This window comes from Sceloporus occidentalis, unplaced genomic scaffold (genome assembly GCF_023333645.1).
Source record: "Sceloporus occidentalis isolate IW3139 unplaced genomic scaffold, rSceOcc1.0.p SCAF_49, whole genome shotgun sequence".
NCBI classification, from domain to species: domain Eukaryota; kingdom Metazoa; phylum Chordata; class Lepidosauria; order Squamata; family Phrynosomatidae; genus Sceloporus; species Sceloporus occidentalis.
The window spans coordinates 242,485-266,021 of NW_028317029.1; the positions used below are offsets into that span (position 1 = coordinate 242,485).

General features: G+C 42.9%; 1 protein-coding gene across 1 annotated transcript; it reads right to left on the reverse strand.

The window, feature by feature from the left end:
- Nucleotides 1-7,566: 7,566 nt before the first annotated feature.
- Nucleotides 7,567-18,638, reverse strand: LOC149288802 (sestrin-3-like). The gene is made up of 7 exons (XM_089491155.1): nucleotides 18,531-18,638; nucleotides 17,144-17,380; nucleotides 16,487-16,634; nucleotides 12,294-12,412; nucleotides 11,685-11,875; nucleotides 10,522-10,666; nucleotides 7,567-7,653 (listed from the first exon to the last, which is right to left on the reverse strand). Exons 1-7 carry the CDS (start codon nucleotides 18,636-18,638, stop codon nucleotides 7,567-7,569), a joined length of 1,035 nt encoding a protein of 344 aa, XP_089347281.1.
- Between the last annotated feature and the right edge of the window lie 4,899 nt (nucleotides 18,639-23,537).

A 23,537-nucleotide genomic window follows, 5' to 3' on the forward strand; every position in this document is an offset into this window, starting at 1 on the left:
TATTAGGTCGGATGCTGAACGTTACCTTAGACGGGGGTCTGTTGGTGACAGGGGTCCTCTAACCCCTATTCTGAAACAGATCTGACCCGTACTAAAGAGCTAACAGTTATTTTTCATCAAACACAGATAAATGATCTGATCTGATTAGTTGGGGTTTGTTGGCATTCCCATCTCTGAGGAACAACGGCTAAAATCAATTAGAGATTCCTGGGGCGCCACTCGTTGAAGTCCTCATGAGACGGCACCTCGTTCCTACCAAACCGGCCGAGATTTATCCAAACACGAGTAATTTATGCCGGAGACAATGCGGCAACGTGGGTACCATGCTACATGAATGGTGGTCCGGCCCCCGCATTAACAAACTCTGGATGGGAATTTTTTTTTCCATAGTATGAAACTATTTGGAGAAACGTCTGCTTCTCCACTTTTAGATCTCCTTAATATCCTGCCCCAAAATCTATGCATCTGTGAGAAAAAAAAACAGTTTGTTTTGCCCCTAAAAACTATCATTGCCCCTCATTGGAAACAAACGCCAGCTGCGTTGCTATAACTATTTCTAGAATATTCAGAAATATGTTTTTTTTTATCTCAAAAGAGAGAATATACGTAAAAAGATACGGAATCCTTGGATCCAACTTCAGCAAAATAATGGTTTGTGTGTGGCAGCAACCAGGTGAGGAGTACAAAGACAAGTGTGTCTTGCCTACATGAATGTCATGGTCTGGGCCTGCATGAGTGCTGCCGGCACCGGAGAGCTACAGTTCATTGAGGGAACCATGAATGCCAACACGTAATGTGACATACTGAAGCAGAGCATGATCCCCTCCCTTCGGAGACTGGGCCGCAGGGCAGGATTCCAAAATGATAACGACCCCAAACACACCAAACACAAGCTGAGGGTAAAGGTGATGGGCCGGCCAAGCATGTCTCCAGACCTAAACCCTATTGAGCATCTGTGGGGCATCCTCAAACGGAATGAGAGGGGCGTACTCACTTTTGTGTGATACTGTATATTTGTCCAAGAGATATGATATATAAAATATATAACTTTATATAAGCTTTCTTTTCTTCAGATGGATTAAAGCTTATATATATATATATATATATATTTTTTTTTTACAAATAACGACCCCAGAACATGATTCATTTTCATTAATTTTATTGAACAACAAAAAAAAATCTACAAGTAACAACAAAAGAAATTCCGGCAAAGTATAAATGATCTACTGTTACAAACAAACCCATCGCTCCGTACCTACAGTATAAATATATTCTTCAAAACAAAGTGCAGAATTCTGAATTGCTGTTAGCAGGTTATGTTACGCACGCGCACTCGGACATCTCTTTATTTATACTGCTTCTTTTGAGCTCGTTCGCGATTGGCACGACGACCACCCCGTCAGTTTAGTAGCGATTGCACAACAGACAAGCGCTGCTGTTGTCTTCAATGCTGAAGGGGTTAATTGTTGCTGTACACAGAATTAAAAAGTCATTTCATTTATTTTTTTAATAAAACAAACCAAAAAAAAATAAATACAGAAACAAAATCTGCAAGATGAAAGTTTGCAATTTTGCTTGCAAAGCAAAAAAGCAAATCAAAACGCAAAATAAACCCCCAAAAAACATTCTAGTGTAAATGTATGGTTTATAAGCTACAGTCAAAGATAGTAAACTTAAAATGTACAAAATGGATTCAGAGAAAATAATCTATATTCATTCAAGCACCCTTTGGTTAGATAAAAAAAAACAAAAACTAAAAAACACTGCAGAACTGACTGAATAAGGAAATAAAAAGAATGGTTTTAGGCCTGATAGATTTAATATTTATTCCAGCGGCGAATCCAGACACGTTGGTCACCGACGCAAACTTGGCCAGCGTCAACGGCCGTCACCGGAGGTCGGAAAGCTCGGCTTTCACGGAAACTAGAATTCCTGTCCTCCTTATAATGAATTAGTCAGGGGTGGTGACTGAGATGATATTTATTCATCGGTTTACATGGCACGCTTGTCATGCAACGATGAGCCCAAGAAGAGGAGTCTCAATACCGGGGGCGGAAGGGTTTAAATTCGTAAAAATCTAATTGATTTATCCCAGCTTACGATACTTATTCACAAAAAGGCAACATAGTTATAGCCGGACGAGTCTGTGTGGACTCATCAGGCAAGGATCAGCATAGGCCAGAAGCAGCCACAGGCTTCCCCGATTCCCACTTCTGTCATTGTGTCGTCAGGTGCATCCAGCAGGAGACCCGTGAGGACCCGTGTACCCAGCGGGTCCTTGGCTGCTTCACACGCTTGGAGATCTGGGCCAGGCTGTGGCTTGGCTTGTGTCTCATCATAGCTGGTTTGCCCACCTCTAACCATAACTACCATTCTTTAGGAAATACGAAAAGCTTATTTTCGACCAGAGTCTATTACTGTTAAGAACAAATATGGTTTAAAGCAGCTGTGTCTCCATTTCATTTGGCTCCATTAGGCCAAAAAAAAAGAACCAATAAGGAATACAATAAAAGTGATGATACAATATGCCAGTTTTTACTATGGAAAAGGCCAGGGCCATGATTTCTGTACTCTAAAAGGGAGTTTAGGACACTGAAAGCAGATGGGGAGCTCCGAGCAGCCAACTCTGGGAAGTTCAGTGGAAAAACCATTACGTTACCACCATTACCACTGGCCATGGTCCTGACGCAGCTCTAATAATGCAGGATCTGCACGCATGCTACTTTTTCTTTGGTGAGACCCACCAAGTACGGTCACCTATTGGAAGTAAACGAGCGGGAGACGCTGCTGTATTAAAGTGACTGTGTGAACGAAGAGGTAATAGAATTACACCGTGTAGCTTCAGGCATTTCAACTACTTGGAGGCCAAGAAGGAATGATGGATTCCTTTGGCAAAAATAGATCTTGATAAGTCTACCTGCTTTATGCCTCCCGCTCATTGACACCGGGTGTGCTTCACATTACTAAATGGATACATTCGCTGTTACTTTATTTTCCAAAAGTGTCAATGAGCAAGGAGCTCGTATCTGGGGAAAAAACAGTACCACGCAAATGAGACGCTGAATTTTTTGCTAATACTGATTAATATAAAGCTATTAGTAAGTGATATTTTACAGCATGTGCTTATCTTATTAAAAAGAAAGTATAACATCTAAATTTGCTGGTCGTCTGTTAACCCTTTGGTGCCATTGGGTTGATGAACTCAACACATCTTCCCATTCCTTTGGCATTAAAGGGCTAATACATTCAAAACGATACTGCGCAGAAACCTATTCGGTGCATGGAGGGCGTCTGCAAGCCATTATAATTTTCAGAAGTAAGCCCAGTTTGATAGATGCAAGGCCAAATGGTGACGTGTTTGCTCTTCAGTGCATTGCAAAAAAACTCATTTGTAAAGGTTCTGGACAATGTTCATGGTCAAAGGGGAGGCGTGAGACTTGATACTGATGTGTTTTAAAAGGTTAAATAATACAAATCGGGACCACTTACATATCTAAACCAGGGGTTCGAAAAAGCTGCTAGGGTTTCTATCACCACTGGTCGCCTCGATTGTCTTTCGCCTAGCGGAGATTGTAGAGGACAGACCTCTGAGTAAGACTCTAGCAGCATTTCCAAACAGGTCAAAGTCCCACCAGCTACCAGCTTCTCCGTTACTGGTATAAACGAGGAGGTGCAGGTATCCAGGCATTTCACATTCGCGTCTCCTGGACGAAGGGGTTTAACACATAGTCGGTGAAGAAGACGTTCAAGAAATCTCCCCAAATTAATTACGGCTCACGCAAGGTCAGCTCAGCCCTTCAGGCAGAAGAAGCTCACAGGGGTTGGCCAAAAATAACCAATAGTGATTCTCATTCATTGGGTAAATGGTCCTTTTCGCATAAGTTTAGGGACTTTTAGTCAATAAAATGGCTATTTTATATATTTTTTTTATTTACAATTTCCTGATTTTAAGTTAACTATCGAATGATTGGTTTACCACTTTTTTGTGTAATTTGGGAATAAGCAGTATGAGGATTGTCCCTGCAGTCTTTTGATCTCTGTGAACCAAACAATTAAAATGAGGTTCCTTGGCTGGACCAATTGCGATGTTATTACTGAAAGAAAAACTGGTTTATCCATAATGTGGAAGTGTAAATTAGGCAGCTTTTGGCCACGTTAAAATCGACCACAAAAATACTCAGATTGTGCTTTTTGGTTTATTATTGTTTCTGATACATCTAATTGAAAAGTAATGGACTATTTTAACTCAATAAAGCATAATTCAGTGGTGACCTAACCTACAGGATCCAGTTGGGAGTAATTACTTAATGGGGAGAAATAAACATGAAAGTCCATAGAACATGGAGTTACTACGGCTGCTCCCATGGTACGCACATAAGGTGGGTTTCTAATACACATATATTGCTTATTTTAATCTGTAAAGATCATTTATTTAGCAACTGAAAGTGACATGATCTCCATAAGGAAAGGGCAAAGTGCACTATATATCATCTGCCAGCCTATGAGATGTAAGAATTAACGGCCCCACTTGGTTTTTTGCTACACGAATTAAAGCCAGAGGATACACATTAAACAAAATGGCGGCATTCACAGTTACACACTTTCTGTAAACCCAAATCCTCAATGAATTCAGTAACATGAAAGGGAAACCTAGACACCAAAAGGACATTACTGTTCTTTCAGACTTAATGGGACAATCAATGTAATACCTCAATGTAATCACTAGAGCAGCACCTTGTCCAAAAAGGCCACCAAACTGAGACCATTGGGCCAGTGCTAGAACACCGGAGGTCACAGCGTTACAATCAAAGGCTGAAAGGTAATGCCGTTGAGGTCTGAACCATTAGTTTTAATGTAGTTAATATTTTGGGTTCAACCACGTGTCTGTTACTAAAAACCTCGGGAATAACAAGATGTTCTACCTGAACTGCAAGAAAGTCGGAGCAGCTTGTGGCCTGGAAGTATCATTTACTGTGGAGATTACACACAGGTCAACAGAACATCATGATGTTCTTCGTTCAGTTCCCTGTGTCCATCTCCCCCCATGATTGTCATAGTGTGTGTAGTGGGTCTAAGAGTGATGTACTAACATGTCTACACTAAAGAGACGCTCCAGTGTGCCAAGGAGCCCCCTGAACAATGAATGCACATGAGAGTACTTTGCAAGCATTCATTAGAGCTACAAAAATTAATACAATAGTTACTGTAGAGAGAAGCTGCAGCTCCCCACCTCCACCGTGGCTTCACACTGCTTGAAGCAGCCAATCAGTGGCAGGAAAGCACTCTCATTGAACTAGAGTTGACCGGCACACATGGGCACTGGTAAGCAGACAACACACTTGGCTTAAACGCAACTCCTGCAAGCCGACAAGCTGGGGGGTCGGGGATCTCTCTATGCGCTTTTATGACTCGAGACCCCCTCTCATTTTTAGTGACATTTGTCTCAACATAAAACAGCCGTCATCAACCTCTCCAAACCTGGATTCTCAGCAATTCTCATCAACATCTAAAATCCGCTGGAGCCTTACATTGGCACAAGAACAACAAACCAATATGCGCATGTATTAACCCTCCGAGCGCCGCAACCAGCACACAAAAGGTTTCATATCCTAAGAACACGTTCACACAACTAAAAAAAAAAGTTGCTCCGCGGATAACAGAGTTGACAACTTTACGTTAATTTATCCCAATGCTTTGGCTTTTTACATTTTCAACCCCCTCCTTCTTCCAAGTAATAGAAAAATAACCCATGTTAAAAGAAAAAATGTTAAAACGCAGACATGTTTTCACATCTGCCCAATTACTGCTTTTTTTTCTCCTTATTACGCATTCACAAAGGACACTTCAAGCTTTAAAGATGGGTTTGCTCAAGATGAATATTGCACTTGTTAAACATTTTTGTTCACCAACAACAATGCACACACGGAAATCACAGTTTGGAGCCATCATTAGTAAGCTTAGGATTCAGAGTAAACGTTTCTAAGTATAATACATAAAAAAAAAGAAAGAAAAATCTATAGAAACAAAAGGTCACAAAAGACATTGTCCTTTTGTGCAGAAAGCATAGGGGGAGGGGGGGGACTATACAGAAACGATGTGCAAAATGCAACTTTTGGTCAGATTCCTCAGCCAACTCCTGCACTGGAGCTGTGCCGTCATACTGCACCATTAGCCCTGGGGAAATAAGGGGTTAACGCATGTGCTGGATTACAAATATGATATAACATTTCTTAAAAGGCACAGTAAGCCCTCGAAAACGTAACGCCTAAAGCTGCAGTCCCATCTAGGATCAAACTGACAGAGCACGGCATCATTATAATACAGAATGCATGCTACGATAGTTCAAACAATACGTATATATGTATAGATTCCATGATCTATTAATGCAATTAAGTCCAGATCAATAAAAAAAAAAAAAAGCTGGAATAAAAACATCAGAGTTTGGTTATTTTATACAGAAAGCATGCTTCATGAGCTGTCGTGCCGTCGCTTTGGTCCTATGGGGAGCTGTGGTCCTAGGCATGTTTTATAGCCGGCGTTACCGCGATGGACGAAGCAGGAATTAAAAAGCACGTAGAGAGAATAATTAAAGCCACCGTAACAGAATAGCGTCGGTAAGCCTTCCTACACCATTCAACGATGTGCGACCGGGTCCGCGAGTCAGAGTAAGGCACCCGAGTACCTGCCGTCACTCGCTAAAAACCACAAAAAAAAAGATGAAGAAGATCTCCTCGGCTGCGCACTTGAGAAAGGAGGACGACATCGCAAAAGGAATTGTCTTTGGGAAGTGAAAGAAGTGCATATGGGAGCTGTGCGCGTCAGTAGATTGCTGCAGAGTATACGGTAATACATCGATAAATTTCACATTTTTTTTTTTTTTTAAAGCCAGTAACCAACATCCGTTCGACTTTAATGTCCTTTTTAGCAGAATTGGTGAGTCCGACCACCAACACCCGCTCATAATCCCACGGATGCAGCGGTAGCTTTATTTTGATAGCAAATAATTATATATATATATATATATATATATATATATATATATATATATATATATATATATATATATATATATATATATAAAATTCCATTTATGGCACATATCAGGCTTTTTGCATGGTTAAAAAAAAAAAAACCCTCACATAATCTCACACTTTCTCGCTCGCTCTCTCTATTAGCAAATAGCTTATTTCTAGTTTTGTTTGTTATATAAAACAAAGCGCTACAGTTAACTGGAACGGGCAAGATCAGATTTTGCTGCAAAAAACGCGTGAGGGTTGGAAACGCATTTCGATCTGTAGTCTAAACAGAACTGTTTAGCAAAAAATGGCTAAAAAAGTGAAGATGAAAACCAAAAAAAGGTAGTGCAGTTTCCGCTAACATTAGTAAATGATACGCGTCGTAGGTACAGAGAACACAGATGATTGCACGTGACCGCCGCACAGACCGGCAAACTTTTGACACTAGATATGCATATAATTTTGTTGCTACATCACGAACGGCTTCTGCTGCGATTTAGTAAGAAAGAAGATTGCTTTGCGTGTCGGGGACACCGCCGGCGAGCGGCGCTCAGGTCAAGTGACGGGTTATAGCGCGGAGTGCATAGAGAAGTTCTGCTTGCATGCGGGCTTCCATCAGGAGCAAGTTCACATGGACCTGAAATACACAAAGACCGATTGGAGTAAGAAGAGCATTGCTTAACGGCCCACTTCCACATGCCGTGAGCCCAATTGTTAGAAAATAAGGAGCCATTGTTAGTCAACGCTCTCTTTCTGTCTCATTCCTGGTCAACCACCTAACAGACTGTAAGCCCACAAGAGCAGCGTCTTCCCATTCTTAACTAATCTTATTAGCAACTTTGTCAGTTTTAACATTTTGGTTCATTTTCATTCTTCCCCCACCTTAATGGCGCTACAAATAAGTTGAATGCCTTCAAACCAACCCTTCCACGGATCCAAGCGGTTAAGCCAAGTGTTCTTTAAAGTTATTGTGATGACGAATGCAGACGGTAATATTCTTTGTATGAAAAAGATTTTGCCTGCACATGCTTGTTGGTTTTAGGTCTATAATAACACCAATGCCTATTTCATATTAAATGGGGTCTAATCTTCTAAACCTAGAGCCAGGGCCGGACTGGGACTGAAAAGCAGCCCTGGAAAAATTTGGAGACCAGCCCCATATAGTTTATCTCACGGCGAAGCTCTTATACCCACACGCACCATTTATTCACACCCGAGTCACACTATGTGCCATTCTTTTTATCTCATTATTTGTATTAAAATGCCAGAAAGCAAAAGTGTTAAAAGGCCCTAATAAATGAAACACATTACACATAATAGGATCAAAACATTTACTACTGCGAACATTTTTAGATGAAAGAGTTCCATTTTATTTAGTGGAACAAAGCACTGATCACATTATTCTTCCTGATATTCTGGTAAGAAACTTTTATTTCTTTATTAATTCATGTAGACTATTTTTTCCATATTTAATAAAAGCTATGATTGAGACATGTTTGGTTTTTATTTCCTTTCATTTGACAACCTACCCCCGAGTTATGCACCTCTGCCCCCAGGCTTGCCACTCTGCCCCCCTGATATGCCTTCTAACCCCCTATATGCCACTCTGCCTCCAGAAATGCCTTATACCCCCTATATGCCACTCTGTCCCATGATATGCCTTCTAACCCCCTATATGCCACTCTGCCATATAGGGGGTTAAAAGGCATATCATGGGGCACTCTGCCTCCAGAAAAGCCTTATGCCCCACTATATGCCACTCTGCCTCCCTGATATGCTTTATACCCTCTCTTTATACCCTCACTCTGCATCCAGAAATGCCTTATGCCCCCTATATGCCACTCTGCCTCCCCAATATGCTTTATACCCTCCTATATGCCCCTCTGCCCCATGACATCCCTTTTAACTCCCTTTATGCCACTCTGCCTCCAGATATGCCGTTGACCCCCTATATGTCACTCTGCATCCAAAAATGCCTTATACCCCTATATGCCACTCTGGCATATAGGGGGTTAAAAGGCATATCATGGGACAGAGTGGCATATAGGGGGGTATAAGGCATTTCTGGAGGCAGAGTGGCATAAAGGGGGTTAAAAGGCATATCATGGGGCACTCTGCCTCCAGAAAAGCCTTATACCCCCCTATATGCCACTCTGCCTCCCTGATATGCCTCAACCCTCCTATATGCCACTCTGTCCCATGATATGCCTTCTAACCCCCTATATGCCACTCTGCCATATAGGAGGTTAAAAGGCATATCATGGGACATTTTTGTTTACTTTATATGGCAAGCCGATCCAGCTTGCCATATTAAATAAAAAATAATATATGCCACTCTGCCCCATGATATGCCTTCTAACCCCCTATATGCCACTCTGCCATATAGGGGGTTAAAAGGCATATCATGGGACAGAGTGGCATATAGGGGGGTATAAGGCATTTCTGGAGGCAGAGTGGCATATAGGGGGACACACTTACATACACACACATGCCGATTTTTTTTGTTTTTAACAAATACAAAAAACATTATACAGTACAAAAAATACATTATTTTACTCACCTTCTACTTCTCTTGACTTCCTGGTAGCTGCACACTGTTCTCCTCTATGCTGACAGGATGCCACTGACCTGACATCCGGTGCTGCAGCAGTCTGAGTGCGAGGGGGCGGAGCTTCCACCTCACGCTGCTCCCATCACTATGCGGCCATCAGACTGCTGGGAATGTAATCTAAACGGCCGGTGCGTGCTGATGCCGCCGGCCGGAGCTACTTTAACACTTTTTTTTTTATTTATATGGTAAGCTGGATCGGCTTGCCATATAAAGTAAAAAAAAGTATTAAAGCAGAGGCGGCCGGCGGCATCAGCACGCATCGGCCGTTCAGATTACATTCCCAGCAGTCTGATGGCCGCATAGTGATGGGAGCAGCGTGAGGGGTGAAAGGTCAGTGCGAGGGGGCGGAGCTTTCACCCCTCACACTGCTCCCATCACTAGACGGCCATCGCACACGGCTGCTGGGTGCTGATGCCGGCCGGCCGCATCAGCACCCAGCGGCCGCTTTGATTAGATTTCGGGAAGCCTGGGGGGCAATTGCCCCCCTGCCCAGCCCGCCCCTGGCACCGAGGGAGGCGTTCATTGCCATTTGCAGCCGCTCAGCGGCTGTCTTCATGGTAAGTCTGCCGGCCGCCCAGCCCACGGACCTTCCGGCCCACCGGGAAATTTCCCGGTATCCCGGTGGGCCAGTCCGGCCCTGCCTAGAGCTTGGTTACTTAGGTAGGTACCTTGTAGACCACACACAGAATGCATATATATATATATATATATATACACATATACACACATACATATACATATACTCAGTACAACAACGCAAGATCTAAGGCTTTACATCAAAAGTATTGTCACGTTTGCCCAGACAAGTGCTGTAAACGAGTTGCTTTATGGCTACAGACACGGCTTTGTAAACGTTTCTGACCTGTCCTGACCGTCTGGACTCCCGGTACGTACCTTCTCCGAGTGCTTGAACTGGCGCCAGTACCCGTCGTACATTCGCCTGGTTGCCCGTTCGGGGTAACAGGTCACTGTTTTAATGTAAACCTTCAAGCTTCTCTCGAGTAACTGATTAACTTCCCCATAATCATAGTCATCGTACCTACGGAGAATCAGGTTGCACAAAACGAGCTTATTCTAACAGATCTTTACAGCGGGAAAGCAGAACGCTTTATTAGTCATACGAGAATCAGTAAGCAATTAACTACATGACGTGTTTTATTCTCCCAACATGGTGAAAATAAAGCAAACAAACAAAAAACCCCACATAACTGAGGGTAATAGTATTATATATATATATATATATATTTAGATCCTATTCCTTTAACAATGATGCGTATAACACTTCTATAATTAAATATAGCATTAGCACCGTCACTCACACTAGGACTGGATGCTAAATGCTGCCCAGAAATAACTCAGTAATTACATGAAATATTACCTTATTACCCTTATTTATATTTAATTAACAACGGGGTAATTGTTTAAACATCTGGTCTGCATTTAAGTAGTTCAAGAAGGTATAGGGTATATAAAAGTTTTGTTGCCATAGCAGCATAAACCGCTTTGTGTTCGTTTGTGTGTTGCGTTGTATTCCTGTGGAAGAAAACCATGGGAAGAATGGAAGGGCTTAAAATCTCAGAACTGATGTGCATGGACTTGAAAACTGACGTACAACTATAAAGATGAGACAAACTAGATCCGAACAGCGACGCTAATAAAAAAAAAGCCTTTAATTACACAAGCCGTCCCTGATATTATCCAAGACATCGGAGAAGAAGCGGAGACGCGAAACATAAAAGCAAAAATGTCTTCGGACGGGCAGAGTCTTAGACAAGCTTTGTCTAATTTATTTATTAATGTATTATTATTATTATTAATTTATTGCGCGTGTTGAGGTCCAATGGGTTAAGAAACACAGCCCAACGTATATGGGGGCAGAGATTAGAACCGCGGTAGGGGAAGCGCGTAGAAGCTAGAAAGTTCTAAAGAAGGTGTTATGGACGTTCTGAAATTCACATTTTATACTGGAATTTTGGGACTGGGAAAAGTGACAAGGCCTCCCGTCACTGGTATTAAGATAAATATAAGATATTACAACGGCCATTTATAACACATACCTGATGCCGAACATGCAGTGGACATAATTGAATAGAGCTCTCCTCAGCATGGTGGTATCCACATCCTCATGCGTAGCCATGGTGTTGTACGTGAGATTATAGACCATGCGAAACTTGTCATCCAAGAGGTGTCCAATGTCTGAATAAAGTCTGTTCACGAGGGAGAAGCCATGATCTTCCCACGAGTAGTCCTGTTCCGGAAACATTACGAAGCAACGTAAGTGTAGCTCTTATCTATGGACATGTAGCAGTTTACAGTTGCCATTACATTACTGGGGAGGAAGAACCCGGCTGCTGGGATTTGTAAAGTAGTGGGTTTAGAAATGGTCACTTACGGATATATATTCGGGATGAGGGATACGATGAGCTTTGGCAGTCGTGAAGCACCGAAGCAGACGCTGGGTGGAACAGAGCCCATCATGAACAAAGAATAACTAACTTGGAAATCGTGCCAATGTTACTTTTATGGACCCCCATTTTCAGGGTGGGGAATAAGTGGTGTAGGGTAAGAGCTCATAGGTCTTCTTGGCTCTTAGGGCTTTTGGGTAAACCTCTTCTGTCGATACGCACCGCTAAAAGGACTTCACGTACGGTAAGAACCCGACGTACCTGAGCTCGGAATGTAGGCAGGTGTTCCTCTCCACGCCTGGCAAAGTCTTTATATCCAAACCCAGGATCTTCAATGTACCGGGAGGCATTGGACATTGAAACCACGTCGTCATCAAAAGCTAGGAGGGGAACAAAGAGAACATTAGATGAACCCAAACCATCAAAAGGAGTCAAAGATGGATTCCCGCCTGTTATTAATGGGTTGAAAGCAGGGACAGCTGACAGTTACAGGCCAAACACCTCTTACGGAAGATGTCCATTTTTTAACCAAATCAAACTTCTAGAAGTGTGTATTTTTGAGTGAAAATGGCCTTTTGTTTCACATGATACTACACTTTATGGGGCCGGAGCACCGCAGGCTCCGGGTACCGGACACACGCCGGCTCCTAGGGGTCCGCGGTACATCGTATGTTCAGTTTCTGCTCATCGTAGCTTTTATTTTGTCTGTTTAATATCATACTGGATAAGATGTTCTTCCCCTAATGAGCCGCCATATGGCCCCCGCTGACAAAGATGTGACATACAGCTTATTTTCTAGGTAATCACCCCTTAAATGTATTGTCTTTGCGACCACCGGACAAACCCGCTACCTCTTAAAAAGTGACGACCCTGACACCCCTTCTATACAAGAATACATATTAAAAGGACCCTGAGTACTTGAATATACATTCTTCCAAAACTAAAAACACCTCTGTGAAGCCGTCAGTCAGTGGTAGGAAAACGCTCTCATTGAAATCAATAGGAGGACTTTCCACACATCCGCACTGAGAACAGACCCCCGCACACAGCGTTCACCGGGGCCAGCAATAGAGCCGACTACAAGTGATTACATCACTTGCAGGGAGATGTATTTAGGGGCAAATGTTTTTCGGCACGACCCCCCCCCCCAAAAGCAACACATGGAAATTTAAAGGGACCACGCAGTTATCATAGGCATTAAAGTGCATGTGATGGCTCGAGTGCCCCTTTGACTCACTTAAGGGAAGTTTGCAGGACGGTTGTCGCTTTAACTCACCGACTGTATTGCGCATTATGATGCACCAACCCTGGTACGTTTCCCCTGCAAGAGGCGTAGAGCTGACCCTGCATAATGCATAGCTCAACAGGAGACGTGATTTCATGAAATCCTGCTACACGCCATACAGGTTCAGAGGTCCAGCTTGCAGAAGAAGCCCCCACGCTTGGCTCTTCATGCATAGCGTGCGAGGTAGAACTCTCATGCCAGATCCAGATTTGGTGAATAAGTTTAGCAATATTTCCTGCCTTGCTAGACTCACAAAACCTGCTTTTATATGTGTAATATATATATATATATCTCACAACAGAAATAAAATCATTTACCAGTCAAATAACGTGAAACATCAGTATCTGGATTAAAGAACGCGATAGTTCTGTTTACAGCACACATACAATACGATACAATAAAGCAGCTGCGCAACCACATCTAAAACCCACGCCGCAATTTATTCATAAATCCCTCCGGCACGGCGTTTATCTGGCTTGTGTCCTCACGTGTATCTGCTTTTCCACCTGAAATTGCAGAAAACGCGTTCGGTTCATTTTAGTGAGGAGCGTAAATCAAAGCGCGGGTTTAAGATGTCACCGAAACGTCAATTTAATAGATTGGAGGCTAGGTAGGCAGCGGCGATCTGAGCCGAGGCAAATCCCCTATTTGCAGTAACTAGGTATTTCTCTAGAGCTCCGACAATGTTTTACTTAGCAAATAAAAAGTTCCTTTATCTACCCGGAGAGCCGCTTACTCCTGAAGAGGCAGGTGGCTGCATTGTGTAACTACCTCGCATACAGTTAATTACCATCCGGCTGACTGCGTCTGACCTTGGCCATAACTCTCACGCCGCAGGCGTAGGGAAAGACAGCGCCATATGGCAAGGTGGCTGCCACTTGTTAAAGGAGAAGTGCAATAACAGAAAAGTAACACACTGGGATTCATAAGCCTTAAAATGTTTTATTTTTTTTACTGTTTGTTAGAGATCTGATAAGAAAACCATATATACACACACACACGGAAAAATATATATATATAAATATTTTTATTATTTTGTTTTATTGTGTGTTATACATCTGCTAAAAAAAATAAAAAAAAAATAATTTTGTTTTCTTAGCAGATGTATAACACAATAAAAAAAATTTGATATATATATATTTTGTTTTCTTAGCAGATGTATAACACACAATTAAAAAAATGATATATATTATATTTATTTTTTTTTTTTAATTATAATTATTTTATTGTAAATGTATATATATATATATATATATATATATATATATATATATATATATATATATATATACACATACACACACACACACATATTATAAGCATCTTTCGACGAGGGGGGTACTGATGTCACGGGAGTGTTTTGTTTTTTTTCTTCCTCATGTTAACATCCTATCTGGCGGACAGTTTAGGTTAGCTGATGGCAGGTCCAACATGACATTTGCCCGGACAGCCAACGACAAGGACATATATATATATATATATATATATACCTACAGCGATAGATACAGTTTGAAATAAGCAAGTTGCCACTAGAATTTTTGTGAAAAGTTTTTTTTTGTTTTTTTTTATATTTTGAGAGTCAATGTTATTTATTTATAAGATTTTGGGGTCAATGATATAATGTAACACAAAACAACAATGGATTTTTTTTCGGTCACAAAACTATTTTACTGTATTAATAACTGTAGACATTTGACAATTAACACTTGGTAAGAGAAACTTGATGTGTCCATGGTCCCAGCAGTCCCTGCTGTTTTATCAAAATGCAATGCGTGAAATGTGTATATTTTAAATAATAGAAATATACGTATGTACTGGCTTTATTATTGGTAGGATTAGCTTTTCAACGTGAATTCATTCTACGCAGCCAATACCAAAAGGAAAAAACAAATGCCAGAATAGTTTTACTCATAGGCAGTTTTAATGCGGTCTGCTTTATTACTGAGATGGAAGAAAGGTTGGCTGAACATGACCGGGATCGGATCTTTCCTAAACCTTTGAACCTCAGCGGAGGATCATTACGGGCTGCACCTTTACAGAGATCAGAATATATGGGGGGGGGGGGGGGGGGACAGCTCTATCCCATAAAACGTTCCCGGAGGTTGGTCTTCCCAAGAGAGCCAAGGGCCTCCAGCTTCCTCAGTCCGTCACAATGATGTAGATGGGAGTACAGCCAGGCTGCCTCAGACACTGAACACGGAGCTATGGAACCAACATTAGATGTGCCACAGTAAAAGATCTATAAATCTAAAATATATATTGGCGGCTGAAGTGCTCTCACAGGAGACTCCATCATCCAAGTGAAGCACCAGCTCTAAGTGCTGGAGGCTCCCTATGGGAAGACCTTTGGATGGCCACATGTGTCTCCTCTACAAAGATGGAAGCCAGCATCATCCATGAACTGAAACTAGTTGCCATCGTTCACATGCCATGTGCTGCCAGCTTCCTTTACACAGGTCTTCTTCTTTATCTCATTAGCGGTTAGGCTTGTAGGGTTACAGGGAACACAATGATTTTTTGGATGGTATGACACAGACAGACGGTGAACTCTTCCACCGACTGATTTTAAACACAAAAGCTGCCGATTGGCGCATACAAATATAAAACACGTAAACACCTCGCAACACAACCAAATGACACAACTCAATCATGAAACCCGACAATAATAAAGTAAAGATTCTGGCGCTCGTCCTTGGGAATTACAGCCTCTGTTGATGTTTAATGTGAATGTAAAACATATCAGCCTATGTGATCAGTAAACATTGCTGTGCGTTAGGGTGTTAGCTAAATGGTTTAGAAATAACCAGTTCTATCTCGATGAGACAGGACACGGCCACGGTCTCCGACTCTTGATAACGTTAAGGTGCAATTCCAGCTCTTACATAGCCAAAATCATAAGAAAAGGCAGCGGTTACACGCATAATAAAAGATGTTCCGATTAAGCCAGGAAAGCAACCTGCGCGAGCTGCAGTCGCCATGATCCTCAGGGAGCTGCCAACACATTCACGAGACCTGGGCTTAGTGTAAAATGGTTATAGATTCGTGAATATCACCCGAGTATTCACCTACCTATAATCCTCTTGGAAGCCTCTTGGAGACACTGATTCCGTCACAAGGAAAAGCTATGTCTGTGGCGCATGTGAAAGATACACAATAAAAGGGGTTTTACCTCCAGAAACCACAAGTAGACTTTCTTTCTTTTCTTTCTCGAAGCGTGTGGCCATCTCTTCCTGGGATGCCTCCTCCTCTTCCTTTTCCTCCTGCAGCTTCTTCATTCTTTCCATCAGAGCCTCCAGCTCGCTTTCAGAATCCAGATTCTGCTAATTAACGAGACACAACCAGACACAAGAATGAGGATCACTCGTGGAGACCACAGGCAGCTGGCGAATTAAGGAAGCCAGAGATTTTGCCAAAGCTAGAAGATGTTTATAGAATCACGGAGATCAATGGATTTGCACTAAAACATCTAGCCCTTAAAACCTGGGACACGAGACTTAACACACGTGTTGGAAAGATAGCTGCCAACAGGCAAACTCGTATATTCATTGAGATAAAAATCACAAAGCAAGTCAGACGTAATTACATTCAGCTTCTTCAGATGACGTTCAGCCCTGATATATGTGTTTGGAGGCACTTTGGATTAGCGACTACCTATTTAAATGGTCATGGTCATCAGGGATACGGAGCCGACCCCTTAAAGTGATCACCAGGGGCAGGACCAGCGAACAATAAGGGGCAATTATATGACATATGAATGCGGTAGCCTGTACCAAAGTACTGAGAGATGATATATTTGAGGGGGAAAAAGTGTTTTTGGTCCACTGACCTCGACATTGTTACTCGTGAGACTTGTGTTCTCGATGTTGTTGTCGTTGGCGAGATCACAGACACAGAACTTGTTTCTTTCCACCGGGTGGATGCCGTTTGAAGCATCCAGGTCTCTCTCCGGGTTTATGCCGCTGCCAAAGACAAAACTCGCCAGCGCGTGGTACTGGGCCAGCAATACCACGGCGTGGACCAGCTCGGCCAGCGACCAGTTATTCTCTCCCGTCTTTACCAATTTCTAGGAGACAAGAAAACATATTTGCCAAAGAAAAACTTTATAATATAAATATACCTTACATATAAAAGGGACTTTAACTCAAAACATAAATAAATAAATGTAGTTTCTTTAAACTCCTTTAGTAGTAAAGGTAAGATGGATGCTATATGAGTCAATGTTTAAAGTGTTTAAAGACATTTCTAGGTTATCCCCTTCACATCTACATTATCTTAAATGCTCTTGCTAGACAAATGTCATTTGTATTAACTTGCACACGTATGCCAGAGTTTTAACCACAAAGGTGACAAAATAAATACACAGGTAATAAATAAATAAATACAATGCTGAGGACGGCAGCTAGAATCGGGTTATTTAAATGTCTCGTCTTTTGGACACAGTACCTGTATGTGCTCTTTTGTGATCAGCCAGGGTCTGTGCGCCAGAAGTTTGTTGATTTCGTTTAGATTTTTTAGCCTCTGGGGTATGTATTCCAAACCATTCAGCCACTCCGACGATCCGCCCGTGTTCAAGAACTCATCGACGTGCATGTTTATCAAGTAGACGCACTGGTGCCTGGCGGCCGCCTGCAAAACCAGACACGTAGAGGAGAAAGTTGGAGCGTGCGGTGCATGTGGTCAGGGAGTCATTGGAAAAAACGGGAAGGAGTCCACTCCATAGCCAAGGAGCGCCATATAAAGCAAGAAGCCTTGAAGTGTGCTCGCGAGAATAGACAAACATCTGGTCTGTAGATGCCGACAAATGCAATTCCCCACATGGACAGAGACCACGGGAAAGTGCCCGCAAGAATTTACAGGCCTTCCCCTCGTATACATTTGCCCCTTCCCCAGCCGACCAAACACATCTCCCTGGAAGCGATACACTCACCGACGCAGCCCCGGCACTGCCTAGACGCACTACAACGATGGGTGGGGGTACATGTACTAAAAGCACTCCAATTGCTTTCAATGGGTGCGCTTTCTCACCGCCGTTTGGTAGCCAATCAGTGGTAAGAATCATCAGGACTGCAGCTATTACATCAGGTAAGTGTGTCTTAATATGCATTTTTCTTTATTGGGGTGCCGGACCTTTAAGTTCTAAGGTTTACCGCATTGAGGCTTTTAAAAATTATTATTTAAAGTCCTTAATTAACCCATTTTAATATGGTACCTACCATAATGGCTATGTAGTGCCTGTAATGGTAGGGTAGGGGACCGTCCATGCGCATCATGTAGAACTGCGTCCGGAGGAAAGACTCCAGGTACTGGGGGTGCAAACTCATCACTTGGGTGATGTTATCCAGACGGCCAGATGTGCTGTATTCCTCCACCAGTCGGTTGGTGAGTTTGTCCACATCGTTTCCTTGGTCAAACTGATTGAAAAAGAACAAATTGTCAATCACTGCATTCCAGATGTTTCCTTCCACAAACATATCCTGAGGACACCCCGTACAACCCACGATAAACACATCAGAGGACACCTTTCTCCTAACGCAGCGACCGGTGGGCATCGTGAGAGCTGCACAACAGCTAAAGGATGGCGTGTGGTCCAGGTTTTCACAGCCAGGTTGTTGGGTTTAAAAGGAATACAAATGAGTTAATAAAGCATTCAATAAAACTATAACATTTCATTCCAGAAAACGTTGTCTCCGGAACCGTACACAATACTCTAGATGAGGTCTGACCAGAGATCTGTAAAGTGGCAGAGCCACCTGTCTCTTCGTGTTACTAATTGCCACCGGCCACACAACCCAGCACCCCGCTCGCATTTAACCGTTTCATTGCATTGTTGAAGTCAAGTCCCTCTACTGTCCTATGGCTAAAAGCACAGCGTCCCTAACCAGCTGTCACCCTCAACCTTTGGCTTCAATCGTTAGCCATTTGGCTTATTCCATCAGGAATGCCAACCCTACTGATGACCTTTGCATGGTTGTAAAAAAAGGCATACTCTCCTATGGCAATACCGCTCATAATATTATTAAAAAGAATCATTATGGTGCCCCCACTAGTAACGAGAGCTTCTTCTGAGTATTCTCCACTTAGACTATCAGAGCTCTATTTAGAGGAAAGAACGAAATAAGAGACCTCCTAAGGTCTATCTGCTCGATATACCAAAGAGCGCCTTCAATATTTTGTCCACGCGGAATGGCCCCATAAAAAAAAAGAAACTTAATAGTCATGTATCTTTCTCAATTTTTTTTCTCAAAAGTAACATTCCTTTGGTTGCTATGGTGACTGCACAACATTTCCTGCTGTATACATGATCCCGCATGAATGACCCTACCGCTCACAAGGATGCCACACCGCAGCCAATCAATGGTCCTACTGATCGCTTGCAACTTTTACCAATGAATTGTTTTAACGTACACAGATTACAGGAGGCAGCCGAGGTTAACACGGGAAGCCAGACACGGACGGCTGTTCACACATGTTCTGGGTCCTGTCGGCATGCAGCGGGACAACGTCCTACCAGGTGACAGCGCAAGCTAGAAATACAATATTACTCTGGTGCAAATGTTATGCAATCGTCCTGGATGCTACCCCTTGCCTTGTGGATGGAGTCACAATCTAAACAAGAAATGAGGTCATACAAACTGTGACCTGAGTAATACAAACATATTCTAACATACAAGAGTAAGCATGACACAGGCGGCATCTCTGCACACGCTGACACGGAACGGTTTGTGATTTAGGGAATTGTTTAAAGCCTTTTCTAATAACAACTAGATGTCATCATGCATTACTTTTCTTTCTGCGGCTTTGGGTTGTTTTAACGCGAATGCAGACACTGCATATATCCCACGCCGTACGTAACTTGCAAGCTCAGCAGCGGGTTCCTTTTACTAGACAAACCCGGTGACCCTGCCCCAGCCCTGAAACACGAGCACGTGATAAGAGATCGTGACAGGAGGCTCGTACTCAGGAGGACAGGATCGTAGGTGAAAGAAACAGGGAGGAGAGGGTATGCATCTCCATACATATATTATACTTAAAATAAGGGTTTCGTGTGCCAGACCCAGGGCAGCGTTCCCAGTATACCTCTCTCAGGGGTATGACCTCACTGTGCAGCGCCAGGATATGATGTCATACCCCGATGTTCTGTATCTTAAAGCTCATTTTAGTGCATCCTATGGAGGTGAGTCCTCCGTAGTGTAAACGGGGTGCTGGGGATGTCTGAGATCTCCCGTCGCCCCACTGAGCAGCAGCACTCCTGGATCTGCCGCCTTAGGCCTGAATACATTGCTGGTTCTTTATCTGAAAGAAGAAGACTTAAAAGACTAATTCTGCACAGGAGATACGTTTCTCCACGTGAGGGAAATGTTTATGGAGTTATTTCTGGAAACAGTTTGGTCTCTCAATTATACCAGAAATTATGTTTCTATTTGATTTATTGCAGAATAGCTGGAACCTTTAGGACACGTGGGGCGCGCCGCTGTCTGTAATGGGAATCTTGTGACGCTCTAATCTGCAACGAGGATCTTATGATCTTCTCTCCTTACATCAGCCCATGGAGTATCTGTAACTCCTGTCCTAGTTGTTATGCCCTGTCTACCCATCGTACAGCGCTATGGAATATGATGGTGCTATATACCGTATTTGCTCGATTATAAGACGACCACCCAAAATCTGAATATTAACTTAGGAAAAAAAGAAAAAGCCTGAATATAAGACGACCCTAAAGGAAAAAAGTTTTACCAGTAAATGTTAATTCATGTAAACTATTTTTTTAAATAAAAGCTATGATTGAGAAAAATATTTTTTTTGTTTTTATTTCCTTGTATTTTCCAACCTGTCCCCCAGTTACGCACATCTGCCCCCAGGCTTGCCACACCAATATGGCACTGTGGCCCATGATATGCCTTTTAACCCTCTATATGCCACTGTGCCCCATGGTATGCCTTTTGACCCCCTATGTGCCACTCTGCCTCCAGAAATGCCTTATACCCCTATATCCCATTCTGGCATTTAGGGGGTTAAAATGCATATTATGGGGCAGAGTGGCATATAGGGAGGTATAAGGCATTCCAGGAGGCAGAGTGGCATTAAGGGAGTTAAAAGGCATTGTATAGAGCACTCTGCCTCCAGAAATGCCTTATACCCCCTTTATGCCACTCTGGCATTTAGGGGGTTAAAAGGCATATTATGGGGCAGAGTGGCATATAGGGAGGTATAAGGCATTTCAGGAGGCAGAGTGCTCTATTAAATGCCCCCTTAACGCCACTCTGCCTCCTGAAATGCCTTATACCTCCCTATATGCCACTCTGCCCCATAATATGCCTTTTAACCCCCTAAGTGCCAGAGTGGCATATAGGGGTATAAGGCATTCCAGAAATGCCCTATGCCCCCATTTAACACACACACACACACACACACACACACTTACCGGTGCACACACACACACTTACCGGTGCTTCCAATTTCCTGCTGTATTGCCGGGGCAGCGGGTTGACGTCTCCTTCCGCTGCAGCCGGAAGGAGGTGGAGTTGGCAGCGGGTGCAGCACCGGTGCGGGGAACGCTGATCTCTGACAGTCGGGGAAGGTATCCGCGACGGACGCAGACAACCCCCGCTGCTAGCCACACCTCCTTCCGGTTGTCTACGCGGATCGCTGCCCCGGCAATACAGCAGGAAGCACCGGTAAGTGTGTGTGTGGGGGGGGGTGTTAAATGGGGGGGGGGAGACAGGAGGATCCAGGTCCCCTGCAGCGGTGCGGGGGATCTGGATCTTAGTCTCATAATCAGACCTCTATTTGAGGTCTGATTAGAAGACGACCCCAATTAGAAGACGAGGGGTATTTTTTAGAGCATTTGCATAAGACCTCATCTTATAATGGAGCAAATACAGTAAAAGGCATACCCATGTAAGCAGCAGCTCCTGTGATGTGGTTAACATTATCCCCGCTGATCAATGAGCACTGGGGTACCATTTGGTCTGAAAACAGGGCTTTTTGTCTGCTAATGACTCTCCCTGGTTTGGGTCACAGTAACTTTTTATCATAAAGACCAAGTTATGGACACCCCGGGCTCCTGAAACCTCACGCATTTGTCTCTGCCAAGACTTTGGAGCTACTGACAGATTTACAAACTCAATACAGACTGGCACCAAAACCGCTCAACCATGTCCATTTCTGAGCAAATTCTAGTGTCTATGCCCATCATTAAACCGACATGCAAAAAAACTATTTTCTTCTCTCTCATCAAGATGCAATAAAATTAATTTCCCCACAACCCACTTTAAACACAATTTATTTACTAATTTTACAATTCTGGCTACTCTGATATCAGCAAGGCTCAATAACCGTACTTTACACCACTATGCGTGTAAAAATAACGCTTTAACCCTTTGAGCCCCTCCCAGGGGCCGGGGCAATTTTCATAGTTTTGTAATAGTTACACTGAGGTGATAATCCTAACACCACTTTAAATTTCTACAGTATTTTTGTTTTTTGGGGGAAAAAGCCAAGCTACTTACAAATACCTAGTTTAGGGTGACTTATGCATCCTATCACAGGCTATCTGTAAGAAAAAAATATGACAAAGCCCCAAAAACTAATCTGCAGCCTCCACTATAGTACAGAAAAGTTTTCTAACCCCAAATCACCCTATATACGGGGTATGTAGTTGGCACTCTAGCCCTGCTTGATTGAAATAAACCTACAATATAAAATCTTGTACCGTTGGACGTTATGCTTTCACTGAGCTGCAGGTAAATACACCCTATTCTAGAACGCGGAGGAGATTGTGCTTTATAACGGATGCGGTGGAGGCAATTCCAGAGTCGTTATCCAGATTACTGCACTTACGTTCAACTCTCTGGGAGCAAACAAGACAATAACTACCCTTTAAACCCCCCACCAGGGCAGGCAAAGTAAATATGGAACATTTACCCCAATGCACCGAGGAAAGCCTTCTGCAGCCTACCTGTAATCTGCTCAGTTATCATTAACTGCTTCTAGGACAGGCTGAATGAACATTTACACTGATGTTCAAAAGTTTGGGGTCACTTAGTTTCCATTTCTCGCTGTAACAATTTTATAAAAGGGGTTTTCTGACGATCAATTAGCCTTTTAAACTTAAATCTTGGATCAGCAAACACAACGTGCCATTGGAACACAGGAGTGAGAGAAAGTCCAATTGGAACACAGGAGTGATGGGCGTGATAAAGGGCCATTGGAACAAAGTA

Coding starts and splice junctions, on each gene's coding strand:
- LOC149288802 (XM_089491155.1), bottom strand. CDS start 18,638: ATGAGTTTGCACCCCCAGTACCTGGAGTCTTTCCTCCGGACGCAGTTC. Junction 11,876..12,293: donor TGCCTACATTCCGAGCTCAG/GTACGTCGGGTT, acceptor TTTCCGGAACAG/GACTACTCGTGGGAAGATCA. Junction 7,654..10,521: donor AGTTCAAGCACTCGGAGAAG/GTACGTACCGGG, acceptor TGTGTATTTCAG/GTCCATGTGAACTTGCTCCT.